This window comes from Hyaena hyaena, unplaced genomic scaffold (assembly GCF_003009895.1).
Source record: "Hyaena hyaena isolate Hyena2069 unplaced genomic scaffold, ASM300989v1 scaffold_186, whole genome shotgun sequence".
Lineage (NCBI taxonomy): Eukaryota > Metazoa > Chordata > Mammalia > Carnivora > Hyaenidae > Hyaena > Hyaena hyaena.
The window spans coordinates 982,308-1,009,208 of NW_024080818.1; the positions used below are offsets into that span (position 1 = coordinate 982,308).

At 37.4% G+C, this 26,901-nt stretch overlaps 1 protein-coding gene across 4 annotated transcripts in view; it reads right to left on the reverse strand.

Annotated features, from left to right (window-relative positions):
• TSC22D2 (TSC22 domain family member 2) overlaps nt 1-26,253 on the reverse strand; it is a 48,111-nt gene extending 21,858 nt beyond the window's left edge. The window contains exons 1-3 of one of the 4 annotated variants that reach the window (XR_005529997.1): nt 24,180-26,253; nt 12,211-12,282; nt 221-379 (exon numbers count right to left, since the gene is read on the reverse strand). Coding sequence is in view for 2 of the 4 variants with exons in the window: in XM_039241008.1 (XP_039096939.1) it covers nt 12,211-12,282; nt 24,180-26,158 (2,051 nt within the window). In the remaining 2 variants the exon portion in view is untranslated. The remainder of the gene's footprint in view (nt 1-220; nt 380-12,210; nt 12,283-24,179) is intronic. The other 3 variants (XR_005529998.1, XM_039241008.1, XM_039241009.1) reach the window with 3 other exon arrangements.
• Between the last annotated feature and the right edge of the window lie 648 nt (nt 26,254-26,901).

Genomic DNA, 26,901 nt, shown 5'->3' on the forward strand with positions numbered 1-26,901 from the left:
ATTAAACTGATTCTTTATTAAACACCACTGCAAAGATACGGCCTTCAGCCTCATGAAATTCTGAATGGATTACATGCTCCCAAGTATTTAAAATTCCAAGTTTGAACTTGTATTTAGTACTATACTCTTAGTTATACAATGTGCTCATTTTGTTCATAAATATTCATCTCAAACAATAACATCAGGTATAATACATAAAATCTAATCCATTAAGTCTTACCAATTTATGACCTGATGAGACACTCTTGTGGACAACATTCAGTCCTTAGAAGCTAGAATAACCCTCCAACCATGTGAGGGCATCACAACTTTTAAACTTTCGGCTTTCGATCATTATTATGTCACATTCCTCCTCCGATGCTGAATTCTAAAAAAAATTCTAGCAAAGAGTTTAAGTAAATAAGTGTTTTAATCAAATAGCCTTTAAAAATCTTTTATAGCAAAGTTTTATGTTTTACCATGATTACACAACTGATATTTTGTACTTAATATTTGTTTAATGTAAAATAATTTCATATTTAATCTGGATACTTCAAACTTTAAATTTCAACATGGACTTGCAGGCCATCAGGAATACTTGTTAGTAAAGAGTCAAGGAGAAATGGAACCAATTAAAGGTTTAAGATCATGATCCAGAAATTATGATGTAACACCAGAACTTGCTACAGACAGTTTTGTAGTCCTGCAGAATGGCACTTGAGTCTATTATCTGGTTCACATCCACATGATTTTCTAGACTTACATATAGCACACGTGGCTGGATCAGTAATAATCCATACGGATCATGTAAATGCTCAAGACAGCATTCAATTTTTATACCTAAATCCTAGTCTGTCTCTACCATTTCCAGTATAAAAATTAGACATGATAGAATAAAATTTTATTATGCATTTTATACAACAGACATAACAACGTATCCTGTTCAGAAGTGGTCCTATAGCTCATCTGTGTATAGGCATAGAACAAAGTTAGGGATAGGAATATTTAATAAACAATAAATTACTTCATTAAGAATAATCTGGAATTTATTAAATTTTATTAGGAAACTTTCAATTGGGCATCTATTTTAATTGTTGAAGGGTAATATTAGTAACATTTTCTGTCTAGTATAAATACTCATTTATGTTTTTAGTTGCCAGTAATCCACAGAAAAGGCAGCCCACATATTTATGGGCATATTTTTGCCAATTTAAATTATCCCCCTAAATAAAAGGACCTAACAGGGCAAGGGAAAGGGGGGAAAAGGAAGCCATTACTGAGGAAGATCAATATATGCAAAGCTATAGAAAACTCAAGAAAGAACTGTAAAGGAAACTCTGCAGCAATCTCCAGAAATATTTGACCCAAATGTAGGGGGTTGGAGTTATGCTATTATAGATTTTAACTTTTAATGAATTTTTTCTCAGACACACAGTCTTTAAAAGTCTCCTACACAATCTGAAGATTAGAATTTTTCCAATTTACAAATATAATCTTTCCAAATGTAATCTCACAACACATTTGACTTCAATAAAATCATACAACTTTACTATCTTTTGTCAAAGCACAGACTTGTAATGTAATCACCTGGTGAAGGCAAAAACCCATACTGATGAGGTAAGTAGTAGTTTAAAGTTGTGGTCATTTCATCAATATATTACCAAAACATTTTTAGCAACTCTTGTCTCCACAATACTACCATAATTTTAAAAAGTGCTTTTGATGATGTATTCTTTTATGGGACAAGTCCCATGAGAAGATACAATACCCAGACATATGAAGCAAAGTAAATGTTTCCTGAAATATATGTATCTGTAATGCTGGTAATTTGCTTGCCTGTAAAGGCTTTGATGGACTGGACATTTAAAGGGCACACTACCTGACCCTCTGCTAAAGGGCCTGCCAACAACAAGCACTGTTAACGATAAATGCCTGGAAAGATTCTGGAATATAGAATTAAACCAGTCATATAAGGCAAATTTAGTTATTTATTATAAAGCTTATAGGAAAAAAATTTAAGGAGTGTGTGCATTATACGAATATATGGTAAACTTAGGACTTAAGAGCTATCTTACATTTAGAATACAAAATTTTCATTATCAGATTTTTTCCCAGCATGTATTTTCAAAATTAGCTGCTACCAAGTACAGGAGTCCCATTTGAAGTGTTTCAATGACTAAATTCTAACATGTAGGAAATCCTTATAAAAAATCTGAAATAAAATTGGGTAACTGAAGTGCTTGTAGATGAACATATATTCTTTTTAAGATTAGAATTCTTCCCAAAATGAATATTTATTTAGAAAATTGTTCTAATAGATCAATCATAAATCTCAAATCTCTGGCAAGATTGCTATCAAAAACAAATACTGAACATTTCCTGTATGTATCAGTTCCTTTTCAATTTGTAAGAAGGAAAAAACCGCATTTAACCAACTGTGTGCTACTGAAAGTTCTTATGGCATAATTCTGGAAGAACTAGGCTTAGGTTTACCATGATTTAGCTAATTTTATTGAAAATTTATATTGATAGAACAATGCAGAGAGCACAGGGGCAAGAAAGTGGATCATCTGCGATTTCCAAGACCCCTGAAAGCCGATACACGAAATCAAACAAATCTACAAGAGTTCCTAAAAGAACGTGCTATGTGAATAAAGGTGCTTAGTTTGGTTTGATAAAAAATTTCACTTTCAAGCGGGAACCACATTCTTAAAAAGTTCATTACACTATTTTGAAAAATCTTAGACATGAGAAATCAATGCTTGCTTCTCTAAAGATCAGAAATGCTTATTTTTTAAATGGAGAAAAGGGGGAAATGGGACAACTCAATGTGCTCCCAATAAATTAAGTATAGTCTTTCCACAGATTATGTACTGGGGAAATGAGGATAGGAATATGAAAGATAAATTTATGGGAAAAAAAAATCAGTCCAAACGGACCTAACAGAATAAGAACACTGGAAAAGACAGTGCATTCTAAGAAATTCACAAATAAAAAAACATACACAATTAAAGGAAACCTCCTATAACTGTGGGTAGGTCAAGATAAAATCTAAAATGATTAGCTATGTTAAAAATAATTTAAAAAGGTATTTAGCATGTTATGAATTATATCCAATCCACCTATTAGTGAAAGAAGTGCACAATATATGGCTTAAAATTTTTATTCATATAGCTCTGAAAAATATGTCTAACAAAATAGGTTATTGATGTTTTTAAGAGATCATGTTCATTTACAAATGATTTATACTCCTCATTCTTTCAAAAGGAGGAGAAACAGCTTATAGAGGATTAAAAGAAATAGAAACTGGGAGTGGAGACAGAAAATAAAAATGGAAAACAGAGTAGGTAGAAGCCAGTTCTATATTACTCAAATACATACGTGATCAGGAATGGCAGACTTTGTTGACAGAAAGCAGGATATAGGACTGAGTTTTCATTAATAACAGCTAACAAAGAAATATAACTGCTCTTAAAATGTAAGATAGCATCACATGTTATCCTTTTAAGAGTTAATATCTCCTTCTTGAAACATAACCATCCCAGACATACATTTAGCAACATCTTCTGAATTAATACCTAAAATAGAAATAGGTGTTGCAAATAATTTTCTGAAGATCAATGGTTAAGAGTCATGCTGAATAGAAGGAGTGGGATTAGTCAGACAATACAACTCTTTTCTGGAACTCCTTGTTACCCTTTTCAAATAGTGGGTAGACCCAGGGGAAAAATACTTTCTTTACCCTGACATTACCCTCAAGGAGATAATAATAGTAAGATACATTTTTGGCTTCCAAGACACCGGTTATATATACCACGATTTTGGGGTCAAATATCACAATTAAAAATTGAAAAAAATACAATCAGCACCTTTCAAATCTTTTGGTATTTATAATCAAGGATCTTTAAACCTTGAAAATAACCAGGAAACAAAATCGCATAAGAATGTTATTTATTAAGGATATGTATCAAAACATATTCTAAATTATTACCACCTAATAAAATTTATTTGTCGAATATGAAGAATGTTTTAAAAGTATTCAACCAAAACCTAAACACAGAAGCCAATTTTTGGTATGCTAATACATTTAAATGCTTTATATCAATCACAAAAACCTAACAAATTTTCTGATTTGAGTAACTGAGATTAGTAAGAGTATGCACATGCACACATAAATTAATAAAGACAATGCCAACTAGAATATAGTCAGTCATTTCTCTCATCTAACTATGTACCAACACAAATTAAGGAAACAAAAATGTAAAATAACTCCACTTAATTCTTTCTTCCCAAAAGGCTGCCAAACTATCTGGAGATTTAAATACATTGAAAGAAGTGTGAGTTTAAAATTTTAAACTGTTGGAGACTAGGAAGAAAACAGAACAGATGTTATATATGTTTGTTCTGGCTCAACAACCTCAGGCTATATTTAAATATCCTCATCTGAACAAATTCAGTCAAAGTTTTTCCTTAAAAAGCTTTGCTACAGAGTTCTAGATTCCATAGAAAAAAATAAATTAATTTGGGTATAGCAAATTAGTTTACACATTAATACACACATACAAGTTTCTGTTCTATTCAAAGGTTTGGTTTACTTAAAACTATTCTGGTGAAGAGTAAAAATAAATTAACAACAACAATAAGACCTTACCAACTATTTCCACCCATTTCAACTATTTCTCAAATTTTACCCTGAAAATAATTACCATGACCTCTCAAGAGTAGGCTGTGGTGACTTAAAAATCTGGGAGCAGACAATTCACCTTACACAACTATCAGAATAAAACCAGGAGGATACAACGGAATTTAAAGGATAGTAATTACATAATTTGTAACCCCAACAGGTGAGTAAAACGGTCTTCAAATTACATTACTTTTTCCAATTCCAGATTAGAATCCCAACTTAATACATATGTATAAAAATCATAGTACAGAAAAAACTGGTACATGTATACACCTTCATTTCTGTTCTACGGGACACTCCCACAGTAATATCCACAGGTTTGTATCTTGCCATCACCTGCCCCCCAACTCTGAGAAATAAAAGACATTCCCTTAAAACATTTTCCCAGCCCCAACAGTTGTTTCAGCTGGATTTTAGGCATCTTGCCTATCTCCTCTCCACAGGCCTGATATTACAGACTAACTAGGAAGATGTGTTTTATTCTAGCATTTTACCCAGAATATTAGCACTCCTTTTCTGTGGTAAATACTTAAACTTTAAACAGTCCTAAAGAAGACTAATACAAGAGAAGTATTTAATTATATAAAGAGAGGAAAAGACAGGTGTTTGATCATTAAATGTAATCTGTGACCTTGTATTGGCTCTTGGATCAGGTAAAAAATGGTCATGAAAGACATTATTGGGACAAGTGCAAAATCTGAATATAAACTGTGTATTAGATAACGGTGTATTAAACCTGAATTTAATAATTATACTGTTGTTATATAATGGAATCTTCTTATGCTAAAGGTATGTTTTAGGTCAAATAGACAGACTGTCTGCAACTTGGTATATGTGCTGCTGGAGCGAGTGCTGTCTGCCACTTATTCTTCAATGGTTCCTGAATAATAGGGTCATAAAATAAGTATGACAAAATGTTAATGAATGCTTAATCTCAGCAAGATTACTGGAGCTTTATTATTCTTGTAATTTTTCTGTAAACTTGAAACTTAAAAAAAATTTTTTTAATGTTTTATTTAATTCTGAGAGAGAGAGAGAGACAGTGTGAGCAGGGGAGGGTCAGAGAGAGAGAGGGAGACACAGAATCCGAAGCAGGCTCCAGGCTCTGAGCTGTCAGCACAGAGCCTGATGTAGGGCTTGAACCCACAAACGGTGAGATCATGACCTGAGCCGAAGTCAGATGCTTAACCAACTGAACAACCCAGGCGCCCCACTTGAAATTTTTTCAAAATTGAGACATGTTCCCTTCTTTTTGGTTAGTAAATAATATTCTCAGAATCTTCTAGTCTCCAAGATCACTTATCCTCTTCAGAGCTTCTCCTGTTCTCTAAAAGTAGATAATGTTTCCCAAGGTTATGCCTTGACCCTCTTACCCTACTCTGCTCACTCCTTGGCAAACTCGGCTTTTCCTAAAGCTTGAACTCTACATACATATATACATATGTACACAAATAAAACAAATGATTCTTCAAGCTCTTTTCGCCTTGGCTTCTCTACCAAGTTGCAAGTCTCCAGCTCCAGCTGTATCCTGAGTATTTCCACCTTGACTTTCCACCAGCTCCACACACCCCAAAATAGCTAACGCCAGAGTCTCATTACTATTTTCTCCTTCCCAAACCAATTCTTTTACTAATGCTTCCTATTGGTACCACCATTGCCTCAGTCAATTAGGTTTGAGACTTTGGAGTCAAACATCCAAAAAGTTATAACATCATGTAATTCCTACCATGAGATAAGTATTCTTTTCTCATCTCCATTGCCTAATTCAGGCCTTCATTACCTTTCTATTCTCTTTGGTCTCTCTAATCCAACATCTCTTCTCTGGGGTCTTCAAATATTTTGTGCAACAAACTTAAACATCCTTACCACATATGCCCTATACTTTCACAGTGGCTCATTATATTACTCCAACTGGAATTCTCCCTTTCCCTCAGTTCTTTAACTCTGTATGGCCAAATTCTACCCACCTTTCAGGTTCAACTCAGAAAGCCACTTCCTAAAGAAGCCTTCACCAATACCTCCAGCTGTACTTGAGAGACATAAAATGCTTGAGTTTTAAATGACAGTTACCACTTTCAATCATGTGATGATTTGCTCACTTATCTTTTTCCATATTAAGACCCAGTTCATTGGTTTCCCTATTTCGATCACCAGTTAAATGCCTGTGATATGGGATTCTTTTCTAAGAGTCTGCTAGTCTCCCATTCCTTAAGCAAATACACAACTCCTTGAGGTTTTCTGATAATCATGGCCAACAATGACAAAACAGAAGTAGCTTAATTCCAATGCTTTGCTTTTCTATTTAGAACTAAGTGTGGGAAATAAAACTCCATGGAATAGGGATTTTAGAAGTAACTGGCTCAAAGTCACTCAAAGTCAACATTCCTGACATAGACAAGAAGACAGCTATTAACTGTATTAATATTAATCTGTAGTGATGGCAAGGCTTTTTTTTTTTTTTTACAGAGCATGTGTCTACTTTAAGAAAGTAAGCTCAAGCCTCTGTTCAAACACCCACATGGCTGTCTGGGTAGAGTATAAAGAAAACAGTTTCTAGCTACCTTTGTATTTAGAGTAACTATCCTATAGAAATGGAGCATACTAGGTCTGTCACCATCTTTTCCTGTTTCTTTGAGTTCTAAAAAGGTTGATTAAAATCACATTAACTTTTGTGATAGGCCTGGCACATGCTAATCAATACCATGAAATGCAGGCAACTAATACATCTAGCTATTTTTTTTTTTTTACCTATTTAACCTAAGTTTCAACTTTCCTGAAATCAGACAAAAGTTCTTTCAATTTCTCATTTTCTACACATGCTTCAGACTGTTAAATTTATAAATGCTATCATCTGATAATAGCTCTAACTTCCTACTTTACTGTCTAAACATTTTATAAACATGTCTTTAGGTTTTTCTCTAAATCTGAGATCCAGTCCTAAAAGGTGACAGGTTACCAAAATTTTGTCCTCTAATTTTGTGTCTCTGATTATTCTCTACTGGATATCCTTAACCGGAATAGGTTGAAATGTAACTCCATAATAAATTACACAAGCACTATGTAGAAATTTAGAATACATCTGGGGTGCTTACAACACAGTTCAGGTTCATATTGTAAAGGTACTTCTAGTAAGTACAGAGTATCTCCTAATAAGGAGGGACTATTTACTAACAATTTCCAACAACTCACTATGGTGATTCTTCAAAACTATGTACTGCTGACCCTTTAACAACATGGGTTTGAACTGCCCATGTCCTTATATTTGGATTTTATTTATCTATTTTTTGATGTATAGTTGATTCAGGTTATATTAGTTTCATGTGTATAGCACAGTAATTCAACACACCTTAATTTTTTACAATACTATCAAGGATCTTCTACAGTACTTATTTTTACAGTGGGCTTCTTTTCTGTAGCTTAATTTGTTAAGAATACAATATATAATACATAAAACATACAAAATATGTGTTAATCAATTGTTTATATTATCAGTTATACTTGGATTTTCACAGTGTCAGGGGGCAGGGAGAGAAAAGGGTCAGTGCCCTTAACCCCCGCACTGTGTTCAAATCTACAATTCAGAACCACACAGATAAATCTCAAACACTGGGTGAAAGAAGACAGACACAAAATAAGGAACTTCAATTCTGTGTCTTGATCTGGGTGCTGGTTACACAGGTGTGTTCAGTTTGTGCTGTACACTTATGAATGGTGTACTTTTCTAATACAAATATCACTTCAATAAGAAGATCTTTTAAAAGTCCTATCATTGAAGCATTCAAAAACTAGATTAACCAAGTTCTAAAACCTGAGTTTTACCATCTGGGTTAGCAAGTACTGGGGGGGTTTTAATGATGTACCCAAGCTTCTTGGAGGATGAATAAAACAAAACAAGTTATCTCATACAAGAAACTTATTTCTGATTTACTCCTAACTTCAAAAATGAAATTTCATAGGAACAAAGTAATTTACTGAAATCCAGTATCTAGTACGAAGACCATAAACTTAGACACTCATTTTAAGTTAATAACCCATATGCACTATTTTCCTTATTTATTTATCTTTAAATATTGGTGCTATCATAAGGAAGGACAAGCAACTCAAGGGGATAGTGCACCTAGCAACTGTTACTCTCATTTGTTAACTACATGTATGCATTTTCTTTATGAAGGCAGAAATATTGCAAGTGTTTATCAATGAAGTCTAAATCCTTACATGCTACCTGATTTCTTCCTTTAGTCTACCTGAGCAAAAGTTTCTTCTTCCCTAGTACTCTTTTACCTTACTGACCTGATATATATGAGAGTAACTTTGTTTGCTATAAATCCTTACCTTCAGTTTTTTTTGCAGACAAAGGCCTCAACAACAGCTTGTTCCCCAGTGATCATTAAAATAGCTTTCTAAACTAATTTTGTTGGTAACAAAGCAATGCAAATAATGAAGTCTGGAATGCTTTTCTTTAAAGATAAAATAGTCAAATTTTAAAGTTCCTATTCTAAAAAGCCAATAGGCTAGGATATCACTAAGTATAATTACAATAAAATAATCTCCAGAAAGCTAATTATGGAAGCTACATTATTCACCTTAATGAACAGTTAATGCAAACACTCTGGGCTTCCTAAGAAAGGGATGTAATATTTTTAAACTACCAGTATCAATTATCCTTAAATTTGGTGATGGTTTCTGTTGATTGATTCCTTGAGTACTCAGCAAATGACAAATGAGGAAGACAGGAAACAATGATGGCACCTATAGGTAGGTGCTTCAACTTCAGTACAACAAATAACTGAATAAAGCACTGGCTATCAGTGGAAAAACAGAATATCTAACTAAATACAGGCAGAGGCAGATGGGTGAAAATCTTCTCAATTTGCGAATTCTAATTTAGAGAGAGATGGAAACAAAGGTGCCATTAGGGTACTCTGAGTCGATGTGAGGATAGGTATATTAATTGCTTATATTTTGATTAAAAGATAATCTGCTAAAAGAATCTTGGGGGGTAAAAACGATTCCAGTCTTTCAAGGCAAAACCAAGGATCTTCAGTTATTCAGGGCAGGTTTAATGAAAATTGGCACAAGGCTTAAAAGCTGCCTCTACAGAACATGAGTCCTAAGATTTCATAAATAAGAACCAGAAATATGGTACCTATCAACATTGATAAGCAAATTTATACCTCAAACTAAGATAATGTAAGGGATTTAGAGTCCCTTCAACTCCTGAATGGTTCTATTTAATAGAATCATTCCCTGCAAAATACTTATTTGCCAAATTAGTATAATTTAAAAAAAAATCCTTCATTTATAATAGTAAAAAAATGAATAAGGTAATTTGATGATATTAGCACAAACATGGTTAGAATATATTTAATATATTTTATTTTTTAATGTTTTATTTATTTCTGAGAAAGAGAGACAGTGTGAGCAGGGGAGGGTCAGAGAGAGAGGGAGACACAGAATCTGAAACAGCCTCTAGGCTCTGAGCTGGCTGTCAGCACAGAGCCCGACGCGGAGCCCGAACCCATTAACCATGAGATCATGACCTGGGCCGAAGTCGGACACTTAACCGACTGAGCCACCCAGGCGCCCCGTAAATATATTTAATATATTTTAAAGCCTAACACACACAAATCTTCAACCCCTTTTTTGCAATGAAAAAGAATAGTCCCACTATACTTTATTTGCTAATATACCTATTAAAAAATCTGTAGATATTTGCCAACTGAACTCATATAGTTAGAACTAATAAAGCTAGCCACTACTGCAGTTCTCAACTGAAAATTTAATAATAAGTTAGTTGAAAGGCTTAAAGAAAGCCACCAGTTAGTTTCTATGGGGTTGGACTTGTCACTTTTAATACTAAAGTGAAGAATGGCTGATCCAGAATATAAGTTTGGCATTAACAAGCTATAGACAAGTATCTATTAATGTCTTTGGCTCTGGACAACAGGCTTCAGGGAGAAGAGAAAATACTTTCAACCCATGAGAAACTAAGATACAGCAACTTGCCTCATTTCTGATACCTTAAATAATTCTGTATCTAAAAAAGTTTTTAGATAAGGAGTAATTTAGCCCTAACAACAAATGATAAGCAGGCAATTTCTGTGCTTGTTTTATAATGAAACAAAAGAGAACTTTTAATATTAGGTCAAAATTATAAAAAATAAAGCTCAAACCTTCCTACATTGTTTTGATGAACAGTTCATCAAATATCAGATATTGATATCATGGTAGCTTACAAAATCTAGCTATTTGAAAAAATGACCATTCAACTACAACTATTCTCAATATACATTTCTAAACAGAGTGCTATTTTTCCTTTTTCTAATAGAAAAGTATAAAGTACAACCCAAACTACTCATCCTGGCTATACTCGGATAAGCCATATGAATGACTGAGCATCCATGCTTGTTTTATGCCACAATTTACACTTACGTCTTACTTTATATTGATGCAGCTGTACAATTTCAAAATTGAAATTATAAACATCGTACTATAAATTTTAAAACTTCTTGTTCTACAAGTAACTATTTTAAAACATTTTCAGTTAGGAACATATCACCAAAAAGATACTTTGTTAGATCATTTCTTCAGAGTGACACACACAGCAAATCAAAGTCTAAGAATTAAAAGACTGTTACCATTTGTAGGCAACGTAAACCATGTCTTAACATGACATGTACATGCACTTAGCAATACTCTTTTCTAATGAAAGAGATGGAGTTAAGTCCATGAGTGTTATCCAAACTATGCCAGAGGACACAAATGCGTTGCCAGGCAGAGTTAAAAGAATCTAGCAAAGCTTTGTGTGAATTTTTAAAACAGCATTTGTGCTCATTCTATTAATTAAACACAAAATGGAGCGCTAATAAATATTCAGCAAAATAACTAAAGAGAGCATATACTACTTAAACTATGTATTAAGCAGAAAGATAAACCAAATTATCTTTTGCCATAAATGAACTCTTAAGACTTCATTCTATATTTTAAAAAGTTAAAAACAAAATTCATATAACGTTTCTATGAGAAGAGCTGTTTCAGGGATTTACAAAACAGTAATGTAGGTCTAGGGAATTTGAGCTAACAAGCTTCACGTTAAAGTTTCTCAGCAGGAATTAAACAATGACTATTATTTTGATACCTTGGTCTCATCCCTTCTCCAATTTCTTAGTAACATTTAGTTTTGAGTCACTAAGGTGTTTACAGAGAAATATAAAATAGGACAAAGTAAAATTAACTGTAGTTTAGAATATTTACATTAAAATATAATAAGTGGATATTTCTTATAATAAAATTCAATAGAATATGTAAGTCCTTCAAAAAAGTAAATAGACTTAAAAATGTAGTCAAAAGAAAAGTATGCTTATATTCTATTTAAAATATAGATTGTCCTTTTGGTTTATTTTGCTGCTTTGTCCCATGCTAGATACCATGTGAGTCCCCCCCTAAAATGGCATATAAAGTTTAGTTTTAATGAGAAACCAGTACAGTGCAAAGCAATTCATGCATACACTTTTGCATGTATGCATTCCATATGTAAGTATTCATACCTATCCCAGAGGTTCTTTGATTCCTGAAACGTGTTCAAATGGAACGCTTGGTAGAAAGCAGTTGAAGGATTCCTGTGAGATCCAAGAATCAAATGGAAATGAGGTTGAGAAAATACAGTAAAATCACTACTTTTCAAAAAAAGTTGGAAAATTTTAGATTTCTAATATAGTGTAAAAGCTTTTTAAAAAAAAAAAGAAACACTATATAAGCTTGCTTAAAAACATTTTGAAAGAAATTAAAAACTGGATGAAATCCAGCAGACCCTGACAACAATTCAGGATCACAGTTCTAAAAGAAAGAAGTAATACAGATAAAATAGCATCCAATTATGCGTGTATGCATATGTCTACACATACATGAATGTGACCAGTTCACAGCCTAATCAGCCTTAGTCTGTATCAGATGCCTTTATAAATGTCTAAACACTTAGCAGTTCAACAAAGCTGTTGTCAGGTACAGTTGTCATATAAAATAAATTAAGCTACACTTTCATAATATAAAAATTCTTAAAAAAAACAAAAACAAATAAACAAAAATTCTTAACAGGATCTATTTAGTAGGGTTTGATGACAAACAATGAGTCCTTTTCTGGGTTCGACTTGATATGTTTTCTCGACATGAATGCATTTATTTATGTGTGGTTTCTCTGGGTTAGGGCAAAAAATGGTGCAGCAACTATACGATAGCTTCCTAATTTTTTGCATTAGTACAGTGCCCCTTTAAGGGGTTAAGAGCTTATACACCTTAATCACCATCCACTTCTACTAGTCCCTGGAGACACATTCCCTAGGGCTATAACCACAGACTCTTAACTGATGGGCTCATCAAGGCAAGCTACCGGCCTCTGCATGATTCATCTCACATCCCCTGGATTTTTTAAGGGACTACTAAACTTTTGACAAACCTGCTCTCCAATAGTTCCCGCTCTACCTCAGCATATTTCCATTGTTTTCCCAACTTCAATCTGTATGTTAGGGAGCTAACAAAAACTTGTCACATTCCTCCTAAAATCTTTGACCCCTGCTTTCGCAGAATAACAGCAAGAACATAAGTGCTTATTATATACCAGACACTATTATGAGTGTTTTATATTTATTAACTGAATTTTACAACAGCCCCAGAGGTAGGTATTATTTCTACCTCACCAAAGGAAACCAGATCAGAAGTAACTTACCTAATGTCACAGAGCTTGTAGGTAGCAATCTGGTCCCACAGTTTCTCTTAAACCACTATGCTAAAGGTATAGTAGAGTTATATTTTAACCTCTCTAGGTCTGTGTCTTTATTAGTAGTACAATAAGAAAACTATTTCCAAATTCTACCAGAAGAGCGATGAAACATCAATGATCAACAAGCAAACAAATACTCAACAGAATCCCAGGATTTCAATACTCTGATTAAGACTCATTGTGTTATCTATTAAATTTTTTTAAATATAGTTTTTAAAGGCCATTTTTTTATTTTAACCACTAGGATACCTCCTAGATGATCTAAAACTAAGAAAGGCAGACAGGCACTAGATGCCAGAGTGTCACCAAAGCAACAGTTTGATTAATTGGCATTTTCAGTATATGTACTTCTCTTTGCCTGCCCTACTTACTTTAACTCTTTCCTATTCTTTTAACCCTTTCTCTGTTTTTCTCTAGACCAGGTCTAAGGGAATCAAACTGATCAGACCAAATATCAAGGATTAAGAGGCTGCTAACTACTATTTATTTAATAGCTTGTACCCTCTTAAGATAGATGTGTCAGGCCATTTTTTTTTTTAACTGAAACTGGAAATTGGTCTATCAAATTAAACAAAAGCCAACTGAACCAACTGGCTTTTACCAGGCTTACCTAGGACCATATGGGGACAAGTTTGCTATTCACATGGGTCTGTTTGGAGACCCTGGATTTAAAACAGAGTGACTCAAAGAGGAAAGCAGTAAATACGAGAGGATAGCAAAGAGTAAACATGGAGGCTATTCTGCCAAGTCTGGAATTTAAAATTCATTAAAGAGTATTTACAATACATTTATAAGAATGACATTCTTCAAAAAAACTTCAGATCCCCTGACCTTGGAAAAATACATACATATATATTTAATTTGAATCAAATTCATATGCCAAATAAATTGGTATTAAATGAAGTCATATGACTTGAGTTATGAGATTCCAGCATTTTTACAGCGTAGACTTTAATAATGAAATGTTTCTCATAAGTTGAATGTAGAAGTGAAAAAAAGAAGGTATCTGCAGTTAGTCATAGATCTTGGGGCAAAAAAAGGAACCAATGAAATAAAATACTATAAATGGACCTAAAAATCTTCAGAACATGTCAGGACAAATACTCAGGTTGCAAAAGCTGGCAGTGAACCACTTTTTACATATATTCAAAATGAAGAAGCCATATGGAGTTATACAACCTATGTACTCTAGAAAAATTTAAATAGTCTAGATTCCAAGGATAAACATTTAGACAGTCTTATAAATCACATTTTTGGTTTCTGGAATACATCAGCAGGGTGTTTTCCATAAACAGAGGAATTTTTTGCAAACAGCAACAATTAGTCTCAAAACATTGATTAACAGGCATAGATTAAAGGAGTCAAGTCTGTTAAACCTAGTTGATCAGAACTTCAAAAGAGCCATTTGTGAATACTGAAGGACTTGATCATCAAAGACTTCTGTTTTGGAATGGCATAAAATTGAGGAAATTAACAGCCCAAGGAAAATGCTGTTAATGGGGATCATTTCAAGGTTACAGTCTATGCAATCTGAAGGCACCAAGAGGCAAATGACATTATTAAAAAATTTACTGGAAAGTAATTTTGAATTTTACTCAATTTTGGTTACATATTCTCTTCTGCCTAAGAAATAAAATTTGAACCAGTTTTCTAATAACATATTTGATGTCAATGTCAACTATTAATTTAAATATAAAGCCAACAAAGCACTTCTTAGTGAGACTGAGGTGTAGTTTATTCTGAATTTATTTCAGCCACCTAAATGAAAATGCTGTTTCTGCATTTGTAGACATTTTTCAAAACCAATGAACAAATATCTCTCTTTCCCCCTGACTTTATACACTAAATAGCCTGTCCTGTTAATTTCTAAGTACATGAGAGTAGTACATCACAAAGTGACTCAAACATGACATATATCTACCTGCTTTGCTAAGATACTATCTTTGTAGGGTAACTGTAACAGAGAAGAAAACATAGAAATATACTACACCTCAAAACAAAACTACCCAAAATTGTTGAAGCTTAAGGGATGAGGCACATGAGCCCTAAACTTAGCAAATACCTTCTTTGCTTATGTCAAAACTCACCCTCAGAGATTTCTGAATAGAAACCAGGGAAACACAATAAGCAGAGGAACAAGGGCCACCTCTAACATTATCATCTGAGGATTTAAAATAAAAATATTCTTTAGGTAAAGGGTTACAACAGATTGGTGGCTATAGTAGCTTCTCCTTCCACCTATCTTACAGCCAGCAAAGTAATAAAACAAAACTAACTCTGGAAATATCCAAGAGCACTGGCTTTGGAGTCAGAAGGCCTAAGTCTGAATCTATGCTTTGTCACTAAATAACTACGTATTCAAATCCTCAAAGTCTGTTTTCTTAATCCATAAAAAGAGGAGGAACACTTCCCCATAGTTGCTTATAAGTTCAAATGACATTATGCGTACATAAGACCTGGCACAATTAAGCTTGGTTTGTGTTTAAAATAGGATTACAGGGGCGCCTGGATGGCTCAGTCAGTTGAGCATCTGACTTCAGCCCAGGTCATGATCTCATGGTTCATGAGTTCGAGCCCCGCATTGGATTCTGTGCTGACAGCTCAGAGCCTGGAGCCTGCTTTGGATTGTGTCTCCCTCTCTGGCCCTCCCCTGCTTGTGCGTGCTCGCGCTCGCTCGCGCGCGCTCTCTCTCTCTCTCTCTCTCTCAAAAATAAAAACATTTAAAAATTTTTTAAAAAAACATAAAATAGGATTAAGTTTCCAAATCATGCCACATAAAAATCCAGTTTTGGGAGAGTATCTTAACATATACCAAATACTTCATCATCGTAAGGTAATACTGAGGCAAACAAAATACTTAAACTTAGAGCTGGTATACCAAGCAATTTTGTACGTTCCATTGGATGAGAATCCTGACTTCTGGGACTCAGAGCTCCCCCAGGATTTCCTTATACACAACTTTATCGTACGATTTTAATTAAAAGTACAATAATCACTGAAAAGGTTACTGAAATGGTTCCAAGATATATACTATTTTAACAACAAAAGCTTCAAGAAACACCTTTAACAGCAACCATAAACTTCTGATTAAAAAAAAAAAAATCTCACTTTCTTACTCTAACATTTAAATCCTTCACTCTGGTTCCTGTCAAATTAATCACATCATTTCTCAAATGTGACATCTCACTCTTCCATTGCTACACAAACTGACTGCAATCTCTCCATGTGGAAAATCACCTGCTTCGTTTATCACTGACGTAACCTAAATGACCCTCTTAAGATTCATTTTGAGAGTTAGCTTCAGAAGAATGCACAAGTAATAATGAGTTGATTCTGAGGACAGAAAGTGGGAGGCTGGAGGACAGAGGTGTTGGAGAGGATTTCAATTTATACTCTTGTATATTCTGAACTGTATAAAGGTATTACCTATGCAGATAATACATTATTTTATTTTTAAAAAATTTTTAAAATGTTATTGTTATTTATTTTTGGAAAAGAGAGAGACAGAGCATGAGGGCAGGAGGGGCAGCAAGAGAGGGAGACACAAAATCCAGAACCTGTTCCAGGCTCTGGGCTGTCAGCATAGAGCCCGAAGTGGGGCCTGAACCCAGGAACCACGGGATCATTACCTGAGACGAAGTCGGACGCTTAACCGACTGAGCCACCCAGGCACCCTGATAATAAATTATTTTAAACAGAGGTCTACCAAATCTGGCATTAGGTCCTAAACTGTTCCCATTAGTACCTTAAATTTACTCCATCACAGCCTTAACTGTATATGAAAGCGTACATTATATAATTTTTTCATATAGCCTGAGATCTTGAGAGGGCAGGATAGTCTTATTTCTAAATCCCAGTACTAACTATTCAGAGAAAACAAAGTTTAATGACTGACATATTGTCACTTTAAATGTTTTCTGGCATCCAACTTACTTGATGAATATCTGTAAGCTTCATGATAGTCTGGTGACAGGAAGGTTTAAGTTGGCAGATATCTATCTATCTAAGTGTGTGTGTGTGTGTGTGTGTGTGTATATATATGTATCTAAATATATGTATATATGTCTAAATATACAGAGTCACATAAGGAAACCTTAAAATCTGACCAAGTTTACCAATGAGGGAAACTGAGAGAAGTCAAAAGACTTAACCAAAGAAACTAGCTAAGTGGCAGAAAAGCCAGGACCAGAACATAACTGTTATACATCTTATAACATCATGACTTTTCTGGCTTAAAACCATGTCTCCCTTTCTCTTATTAACATCCATACCATGGAATTATACTTTCAGATGAAAACGGAAGACTCTTGGTATGACTTATATAGCATGTTAAGAGGTGATCTGGGAGGGCAGTTTGGACAATGAAATACTAAGATTTCTATGATGTTTGCCAGCCATACATACTGTATTATATATGGAGTTTTTACAAGTTATTTGTATACCTCATTTAATCTTCTCCAACTCTTCAACACAGGTATTATCCTCAATTTTCATATAGGGAAACAAGAGGCTTAGAAAGCTAAATAACCAGATTCAGGTCAAAATGTCTTGGGTATGTAGCACAGTTGACTTTTCAGCCCAGGCATGTCTAACTCCACTCTCTGTAACGGCCATTCACAGGACATGCTAATACATAAGTAAACACACTACTGATTTTACTTGGCCAAGAGCCTTCCTCTCCTTTTTTGTTTTTGCTTTGTTTTCAAAGGCAAGATAGACCGAATACAAGCCAAGCAAGGATGGGTTTTGGTTTAACTTACAAAACTACTTAGTTTTGTATTAATTCTAATTCTACTTTATTTTTTTTATTTATTTATTTTTTTTTAAAATGTTAAGTTTTATTTATTTCTAGGAGAGAGAGAGAGACAGCGTGAGCAGGGGAGGGTCAGAGAGAGAGGGAGTCACAGACTGAAACAGGCTCCAGGCTCTGAGCTGGCAGTCAGCACAGAGCCCGACGCGGGGCTCGAACCCACGATCCGTGAGATCATGGCCTAAGCGAAAGTCGGACACTTAATCGACTAAGCCACCCAGGCGCCCCTCTAATTCTACTTTAGAAACTAGTTGGTTTTAAACTTTGCTTTGGGTATCCTTCATTTACAGATTAAACAATTTACTTGTGTAATAAAGAAGAGAGATACCCTAAAACATTAAAAATACACCAGCATTATTTATAATAACTGACATATTAATCACAGTTTCTCTTCTATATATTAATATTCTTTCATCAAATTTTAGTGAAAGCTTATGGGAAAAGAGGCTTTAAGTAATTTAACATTCACACTTCACTTATTTGTCTTGCTTACTCTTATTAACAAGGCACTTACTAACAGTCTATGTCCTAGGTGAACACACTATTAAAATTATTAACTCAGTCATCTGCAGAATTTTCATATAACCATCACATATAAATGTACCACTTAAGGACAGTTCATTCTTTTTAACAAATATAAGGTTGGGTACAAAGAAATAAAACTAAAATACTTAAATTTAATTTAGGGCTTTAAATTTGAGAAGCAATTCAGAGAAGTACAGATGAAATTTAATTCACCTGGTTTAAAAGCAGAAATTATAAACATACTTTTTAAAGATAAAAGTAGTTATCTTTAACACCAGCCAAATTTGAAGTGTATATATTAAAATATATTATGAAAGTTGCATAATGATGTATAGGAATGATATGAATTAGTTACTGTTCCTAAATCTTTATGGAGGAGTTTTTGCCCTAAGCAATACCAGATTAAGAATGTAACAAATATTGAGTAATTTGGTATGTTCAAGAAATGCTGTGGGAAAGACCCAAATTATACCAATGACTCAGGTATGCACATTCTTTGTGGATGTAGTAATTTGTTTTATACCATCTAAATCAACAGCTTCAAATCACAAGTCCACTTGGCTTAGTATAAAGAAAAAACTAACCTAAAGGATTTATTTCAATTCAGGAATTCTGCTATACATACCCCTTAAATACTGTCAACTAATAAGATTTCTTCTTAAAAACCTGCTCTTCCCATTAATAAGAAATTACTTAGGAAACATCATCATTCAGGCTACATTTATCCAGACAGATCTGTTTTTACAAACCCTTTCGTCCTCACACTATTTAAATTGCAATGCAATTAAGAAATAAACAGTATCTGTTTAGAAAAGGAAATACATACTGGTCTAAAACAATTATGAAAAAAAAGGAACTGGATGACTTTTCCTCACTAGTAACAAGTCCTGTTCCTTCATGTCATTTCACCGTATTTTCCTGTCTTGCTTATGTGCCATCATCACTCGCTACGTCCCACTGCCCCAACTTCTGCTATTAGGAAAGAAAAGTCAAGACCTTTTCATATTCCCCTATCAAACATTCCACAGTAAAGGGACTCATTTTGATTTCTTTACCATCTGATTGTTGGGGGTGCTCTTTGTTACTAGGACACTAGAGAGCAGGACTGCTTCCAATCTCATCTGGTGCACAGAAAGACTAAACTCTATTCCAAATGACCAAGTACCAGATCAATAAACCGAGTATCATGTTTTACGATTTCCAAATTAGTGCTATCAGAATTCTCAAAGAAAAGATTAGTATTACACTTATTCTCAGGAAGTAAACATTTATACCACACTACCAGTACTGTTTTTAAAAAAAAAAAAAAAAAAAAAGACTTCCCATAGAAGCAATTTAGTTCAAGATACTCTACTTCCCCCACAAGGAAAAAATAGTGTTACTAGTTACTTAGAGTGTGTCTTACCCACACACCATACAAGCCCTTATGTTTTCTAAAGGTTATCCAATGTTTAGCCTATAGAATTTAGTTCATATAAAATTTTAAACAAATATATGTTCCTATTTTTTAAAAAAAGTCATACCTGTACTGATACAACTCTTAGTTTTGGGAATTTCAGGTACTTTTGGACCATCAGTCTTTCCAGAAATCTATGATAATTTCCTTTACTTAAAGCCTTGTTTATAACTAAAGTATATTTTAGTAATCAATGTGGCACTCTGATGGATCCATCATTTATCAGTTTTTATACTAAATAATGTCACTCATGCACAGGATTTCACACTTTGATTACAAAACTCTTGGTAAGAGTACATAAGATAGTATCTAGCTGTAAAGCTGGCAGGGCAAAATTATCTTCACAATTCAACATAGGTTAAGAAACATAAGCTCCCAAGAAATACAGATTCAGCTAAGGAGCTTTCATTTGTAAGACTAAATGCAATGAGATTTTCAGAGCTCTAAGAAATTATAGATTTTATGATAAAGGTTAAGACTGACAGTCTCTTGATACACATTTGCATAATCCTCTCACTTAAATAGCAAGTTAAAAAACTCCATTAAAAGTGTGTGTGTGTATTTGAAATACGTATATAACTGTATAAACAAAATTTGTATGTATAGCACATGCCAGGATAGACTACTTAACATTCACAATTTATAATACTTAATCAGTAGTCTTTGGCCAACTACACAAATAAAACCATTAACAAGATATAGAGAGATTTGCCACTAAGGGATCCTTACAATCAGGTTTTCAACAATCTTTTGGTTGTAGTTGACAGTTCACAATTGCATCCATTCATAAGAGTTCCTGGAATGTGGCCTACAGAGTTCACATTGGTCAGCTGTCTGTGGAAAATGATCTGTGCTATGCTCCCTTTCCAAAAGTGCCAGTAATATTTTGTACCTCTCCCCTCCCCATCTACGGAAAAGGAGTCTGTTAAGTATACAGGTAATTTAAACAAATTTTCCAACTTCCACTGTAAAAGTGGCTATTTTTTTATGAACTATATTTTTAACCATTATTATATCCTCCAGTTTACACAAAATCAGTTTGAAAAATCAACTGACATAGAAGCCTTTACAATGAGAAAGGCTAGAATAATATATAAACTTTATAGTAATTAATAATGCAGTCAATAAACAATGTTACTGAGAACTTTAAAACATTTTCTCACTTTCTCTATACAATCATCAGCCCTCTTCAAAGTATATTATTATAATATATTAGTACAAGGTCCTCTTCTTTAAAATAAATGGTCATAAAATGAAGCCTTGCTTTAGGTAATGGAACCAAAATAACAAGATAAAGTTTTCAATATATCAAAGAACTCAGTCATTTTTGTTAATCTTCCATTTTCCTTCCTTTTCTCAAAGAACTAGACTATGTTTGCTGGTATCTTCTTAAAAAAAAATTTATTAATTTTTAGGATCTGAAATTTGTCAACCTATTCACAAAGTTAAAAGTCATAATTACTCAAGATCTCTCTGTTTTATCTTGCATCTGAATAACTGCAACTAAAATTGTATGCAGATTTTAACTTAGGAAGGCAACCCCAAATCACCATATTAAAATTATGATTCTGTTAGTATGGTTTCCTCAAAAATAGTCATCTCAGTAATTTAAACATACACCTAGAAAAACTATGTCATTTAATTTCAAGCATACAACTTTAAAATGCCCTCTCTTTTAGAATGCCTTTCCGTTAAAAAAAAAAAAAAACAAACCTATTTCTACTTAATGGATTTATTCCTTCACCAGGTGTGTTGGTCCAGTGACAAAACAGTCAAATGTGTAAGATTACATCTTGAAAACTAGCATGTTAAATTAAAAACCAATGAAGAACTATAAGAAAAATAAGAAATGCACATTTGATTACACAATGCAGATTTTAAAAGACTGGGAGAGGGAGGGAATTAATCACATTTAATGTAGGACTGCACACATATCAAAACCCCTGCACTGGATTAATTGTTGCAATAAGAACAGATACGGTAGTATCTGTGATTCAAACATTCATCCTGGGAAATAAGATTCTTAAAATTATCAACTTTTCTAATAAGAGGATAAATAATTACATCTTTGAGGTCATACCCTCAAGAATACATCCCAGAGTTTCCATTTGTCAACAGATATCTTTGCTTCATGCCATATCATCATATTAAAGTTCTGGGGAATGTATTTACATATACTGTAAACAGAGAGGTGTGAGGAGAGAAAATACATCTTCATTCATAGATATGCCTGTGCTTTGCAAGGTGTGGGCGTGGTTTGGGAAACCAGTCATCATTTCTTGAGGAGATACGGGGGCAATGCACAACAGGAACAGAGAGGCAAGCAAATGGTTATTTACCAACCCATCAGAAAAAATTGGCTTCTGGTAGCTAGAAAAGGGAAGCTACCTGTTGCCTCTTACCAGAGGTAAACAAACAAATTCAATCTGCACTTCAAGTGTACTCCTATGTGTGAAAAGTGAAATATGGGAGATGTAATAGAGATTTTTCTGAATGGCTTGTGGAATCAGTTTCTTTACTTGGTAGTCTCATCCATATAAAATTTCTCAATGACTAGCTAGCTGAGCTCACTTATGGACACGTGGTATTCTCTAAGAGGTCTCAAATGGAAGAAAGACTCCCAACAAGCAAGTCACCTACAAAAAAAGATGAACTTTGAATTACAAAAAGCAGAGAAGATGAATTTCAGTGAGCAATTTTCAAACCAACAAAAGTATATAACAAAAATACAAGGCTAATTACAAATGTAAAGTTAAGAAAAGAATGTGAAGGAACTCAGAAGAAACAGAGAAAGAAAAACCTTTAACAGATCTCGTTCTACATACCAATTATTCCAGAAATCCATAAAAATAGCTTTTAATCTTTTAAAATTAACCTCTCAAACCAAAATCCCAGCAAATAAATGCCTAACTGTAAAGTACCTGGAACTTCTGTGTAATTTTAAAATGTAATTTTAAAGCTTTGCAACAAGTTGGTTTTTAAAAATTTGCAATATATGTCAAATTTCCCTGTGACATTTCCTCAAAATCACTTAAAATCCTCATGGAACCATAACCAAACATCAACTGTTATAGACTTGGTATGGCAATACACCAATTTTCAGTTAAACCATTAAAAAAGCATCCCTTAGGGGGAACCAATTGTTGACATGAACACTTTTACTAATAATATTACTCTAATTTCAAGAACTGTAGCTTTTACTATTGTCAGAGTCTTATTTCATACCTCCCTTTCCTACAGTAAAACAAAAACAAAAAACTGATAGAAAAGAACATCTTTCAAACACACTTTTTGCTTTAAAAAAACAAAAACAAAAACAAAAACAGAGAGACGCTAATGAAGTCACTGGGAAGCCTCCTGACCTTATTTCTATCTTCTTTTATTAAAAAGGCTGGAGGATGATATGATCTTCAAAGCCAGACTTGACATTTCACCATTCTCTCTCCAGCCTTTCCAGATGCACTGGAGGAGATACCTTACATGGATCTTTTCCCATTAGAGGACCTCTGGTTTTCCAGAATGGGAAACTTCAAATTTTATGTCTTAGTATCAAAACTCACACTGACAAAACTCTCTGCCATATTGTGGCCTAAGAAAAGAACAATCCTGTGGGGCATAAGCTACTAGTTACCACCTGTAAATCTAGAGAATTAGGCTTAAATCCACCTTTTTGAATAAACAAAATATTGTGCCTTATCCACGTCAGTGCTTTTAAATGACTTAACAAGACCAGTTCTCTCAATACACACCTTTCCACTTTACATGAGCAATCTAAAACCAATGCCTTTTCAAGAACTGACAAGTCTTACTTAACATAAACAAATTTTTATATTTAAAAATGCTAAGGGCCTCAAATTGGGGGGGGGGGGGGGAAGAACTCAGGTTGCATTCTAAACCGCAATGTCTGCTCAAGCATTTCTAACAAGTATTTTAAGTAAGATTTCCATACCTGTCTTCATCACCATCAACAGGAATAGCTATGCTGAATACAGAGGTGGCCAGACTGTTCATGGGTGTTAACTGAAGGGGGTTTGCCAGGGCATCTGCAACAGGAGGCTTCACAACAGGCTTATTTTCAGCAATGAGAGAAAGTGGTGGTTGAGGTAGGGGTTCTGATTTTCTTCTAGTATCGTCAACTTGCCCGACTAAAGGCTGGGTCTGAGACTGAAACTGGCTTAAGTCAGACTGTGGTAGACTCGTTGGTACACTGGGTGTGCCTTGCGCTAAGGGCAGCCCAACATGCTGGATTACGCTGCTGCTCCTGCTGACCGGCGTATGGCTGCTCAGCTGCTGCGACTGGACCAGAGGCGCGGGTACATTTGGCATAGTAACAGAGGTGGTAGACACACTAGGCACGCTTGGAGCGGGCACGGCTGCAGGCACGTTTGGAACTCCGGGCAGCATGGCATGGGGGCCGCCAGGCACGGCCGGCGGCGCACCGCTGCCACCCATCTGCGGCGGAGGCACGGACTGGGGCTGCCCGGTCCCAGAGGGAACCAGGCCCGGCTGCGCCGCGCATCCTACAGCAGCCAGGGGCACTCCAGCCGGCTGGCTAGGCGCGGCCTGTCCGCCCTGCGCGGCTCCCGGCCCCGGGGCCACGGCTTCACTGGGCAGGGAAGACGCGCCGAGTATCTGCGCACCCACCGTGGAGGCATTTTGGCCGGCGCCCACCGGAAGGCTAGCGGCCGTGGCAAGGCTCGCTCCGGCGCCGGTGGACGAGGGCTGAGCAGGGCTTGGGGGCTGCAGGCCGGCTACGTGCGGCTGTAGGTACTCACTCTGCCCCGTGGGCTGGACAGGCAGCAAGTGCCCTGGTGGGAGCGGAGGCTGGGGGTACGAGAACTGCGGCGGCGGCTGCGTCGCGGGCGCGCCGAGGGCCGGGCCGGGCTGCGGCGGCAGGGGCAGGCCGGGCTGCGGCAGGGTTACATTCGTCAGCGGCAGGCCCTGTCCGTTGGGCCCCTGCGGGAGGACGCCCGGGCCGGCTCCCTGGGGCTGGCTCGGCTGCGGGGCTGCCATCATCTGCGGCGGCCCGGCCGCGACTCCCGGGAACGGCGGCGCTGGAGCCGCGCTTTGAACCACAGCCCCACCTACGGGCGGCGGTGGCTGTGGCTGCCCAACGCCAAAACTCTGCGGCTGGGCCGGGGCGGGCTGGCTCATCTTCTCCGACGGGGGTAGGTGTGACACAGCAGTCAAGGAGCTGTCAGTTCCCGAGTCCGGCCCGTGCGCCCCCGGCATGGACGCCACCACCACCACCACCGACCCGCCGGTGGCGCCCAGGCCGCTGTCCCGCTCCGCAGTCTGGTCAAAAGTATTGCTGTGCCGAATGCAATCCCCGGACCTGGTTAGGACGCTGCTGTCGGAATCCCGCTCATAGTATTCCATACACGTCCATCGACCGCGTCGGTAGGGCTCCCCGCTCCCGTGGTCCAGCTTGATCACGCGAAAACGGGAACTACAAGTGGCGGGGGGCTGTGGGGGCGCCGCAGTCCCTGGCCCGGCAGACGAGCCTGCGACCGGGGGGCCGCCGGGTGCCCCAGAGGAGGGGGCCGAGGTGGCGGCCGCCGCCGCCGCGGTACCGGCCAGCGCCCCAGCCGCGCTCCGGGCCGAAACGGCTCCTCCTCCGTTGGCGGGAGCGGCCGCCGCGGCCGCCAGCTGCCCGTCCAGAAGAAGGTTTGGGGAGACGGTCCCGGGAGTCTCCGCATCCCCAACGTTGTTGAGCGTCTCTTCGGAGGAGCTGCGCTCGCAGACTTCCTCGGGGCCATAATCCGTGGCCCGAGAAACGTCGAATATCTCGGAGGAGACATCCTCCGTACGCGACTCGTCCGGGTCGTCCAGGCTCTCCGTGTCCTCGGTGATGCTCGTGGCCACCTGGGCCGTGGTGACACTGGTGATCTGGAAGCAGCTCTTCTTCTTGGCCGGCATCTTGGACATGGTGAGGCAGGCTGGAGGGCAGAGAGGCACGCCGGCTCCTCCGCGATCTTGCCGGAAACCAGGAAGGGCAGAGCGCGGGGCCCCCAAAGACAAAGTCCGCGTCCGCGCTGGGGTCCGAGGCCCGCTGCCGTGAAGAGTCACTGGCCGATCCGGACGCTGGCCGCTCCGTGAGACATCCTCCTCTCCGTTTCCTTCAGCGTCGGGCTCTACGGCTCGGCCCCCGTCGCCCTCGCGCGGCGGCTCCTCCTTCCTTTTCGCCTCCCGCGGTCGCGGCGGCTCAATTCAATCCCTCAGCGGCGGCGCGAGCGCGGTCCCAGGGGCGGGCCGGCGGCTTCCTCCTCCCGTCTCCGGGGCCGCCGTGGTCAGTCCAGCTCGACGCTCGGCGCGGTCAGCAGGCCGGGCAGGGGGTGGGAGTGGGAGGGCGAAGGGGAGGAGGAGGCGGCGGCGCGAGGGGCGGTGCTGCCCCGCTCGGGCTCCTCAGGCCAGTGCCGGCGTCAGCTCTGGGCTCTCTCGGACGCTGAGGGAAGGGCAAGGAGTGGCGAGTCTGGAGCCGGGGAGTCCTGATTCGGCCAGGAGCGGCGGGCCGGGGCTGGCTTTAGGGCCGCGGGCGGGCGGCGGAGCTTCGGCGCGGGCGGGCGGCCCCCTCCCCGGCTTTAGCCGGAGCTCAGCCCCAGGGACATGTCGACTGTCTCTGGCGGAAACCCGCTTCGGGGGAGGGGAAAGCCGGCTCGGTCCTCCCCTTA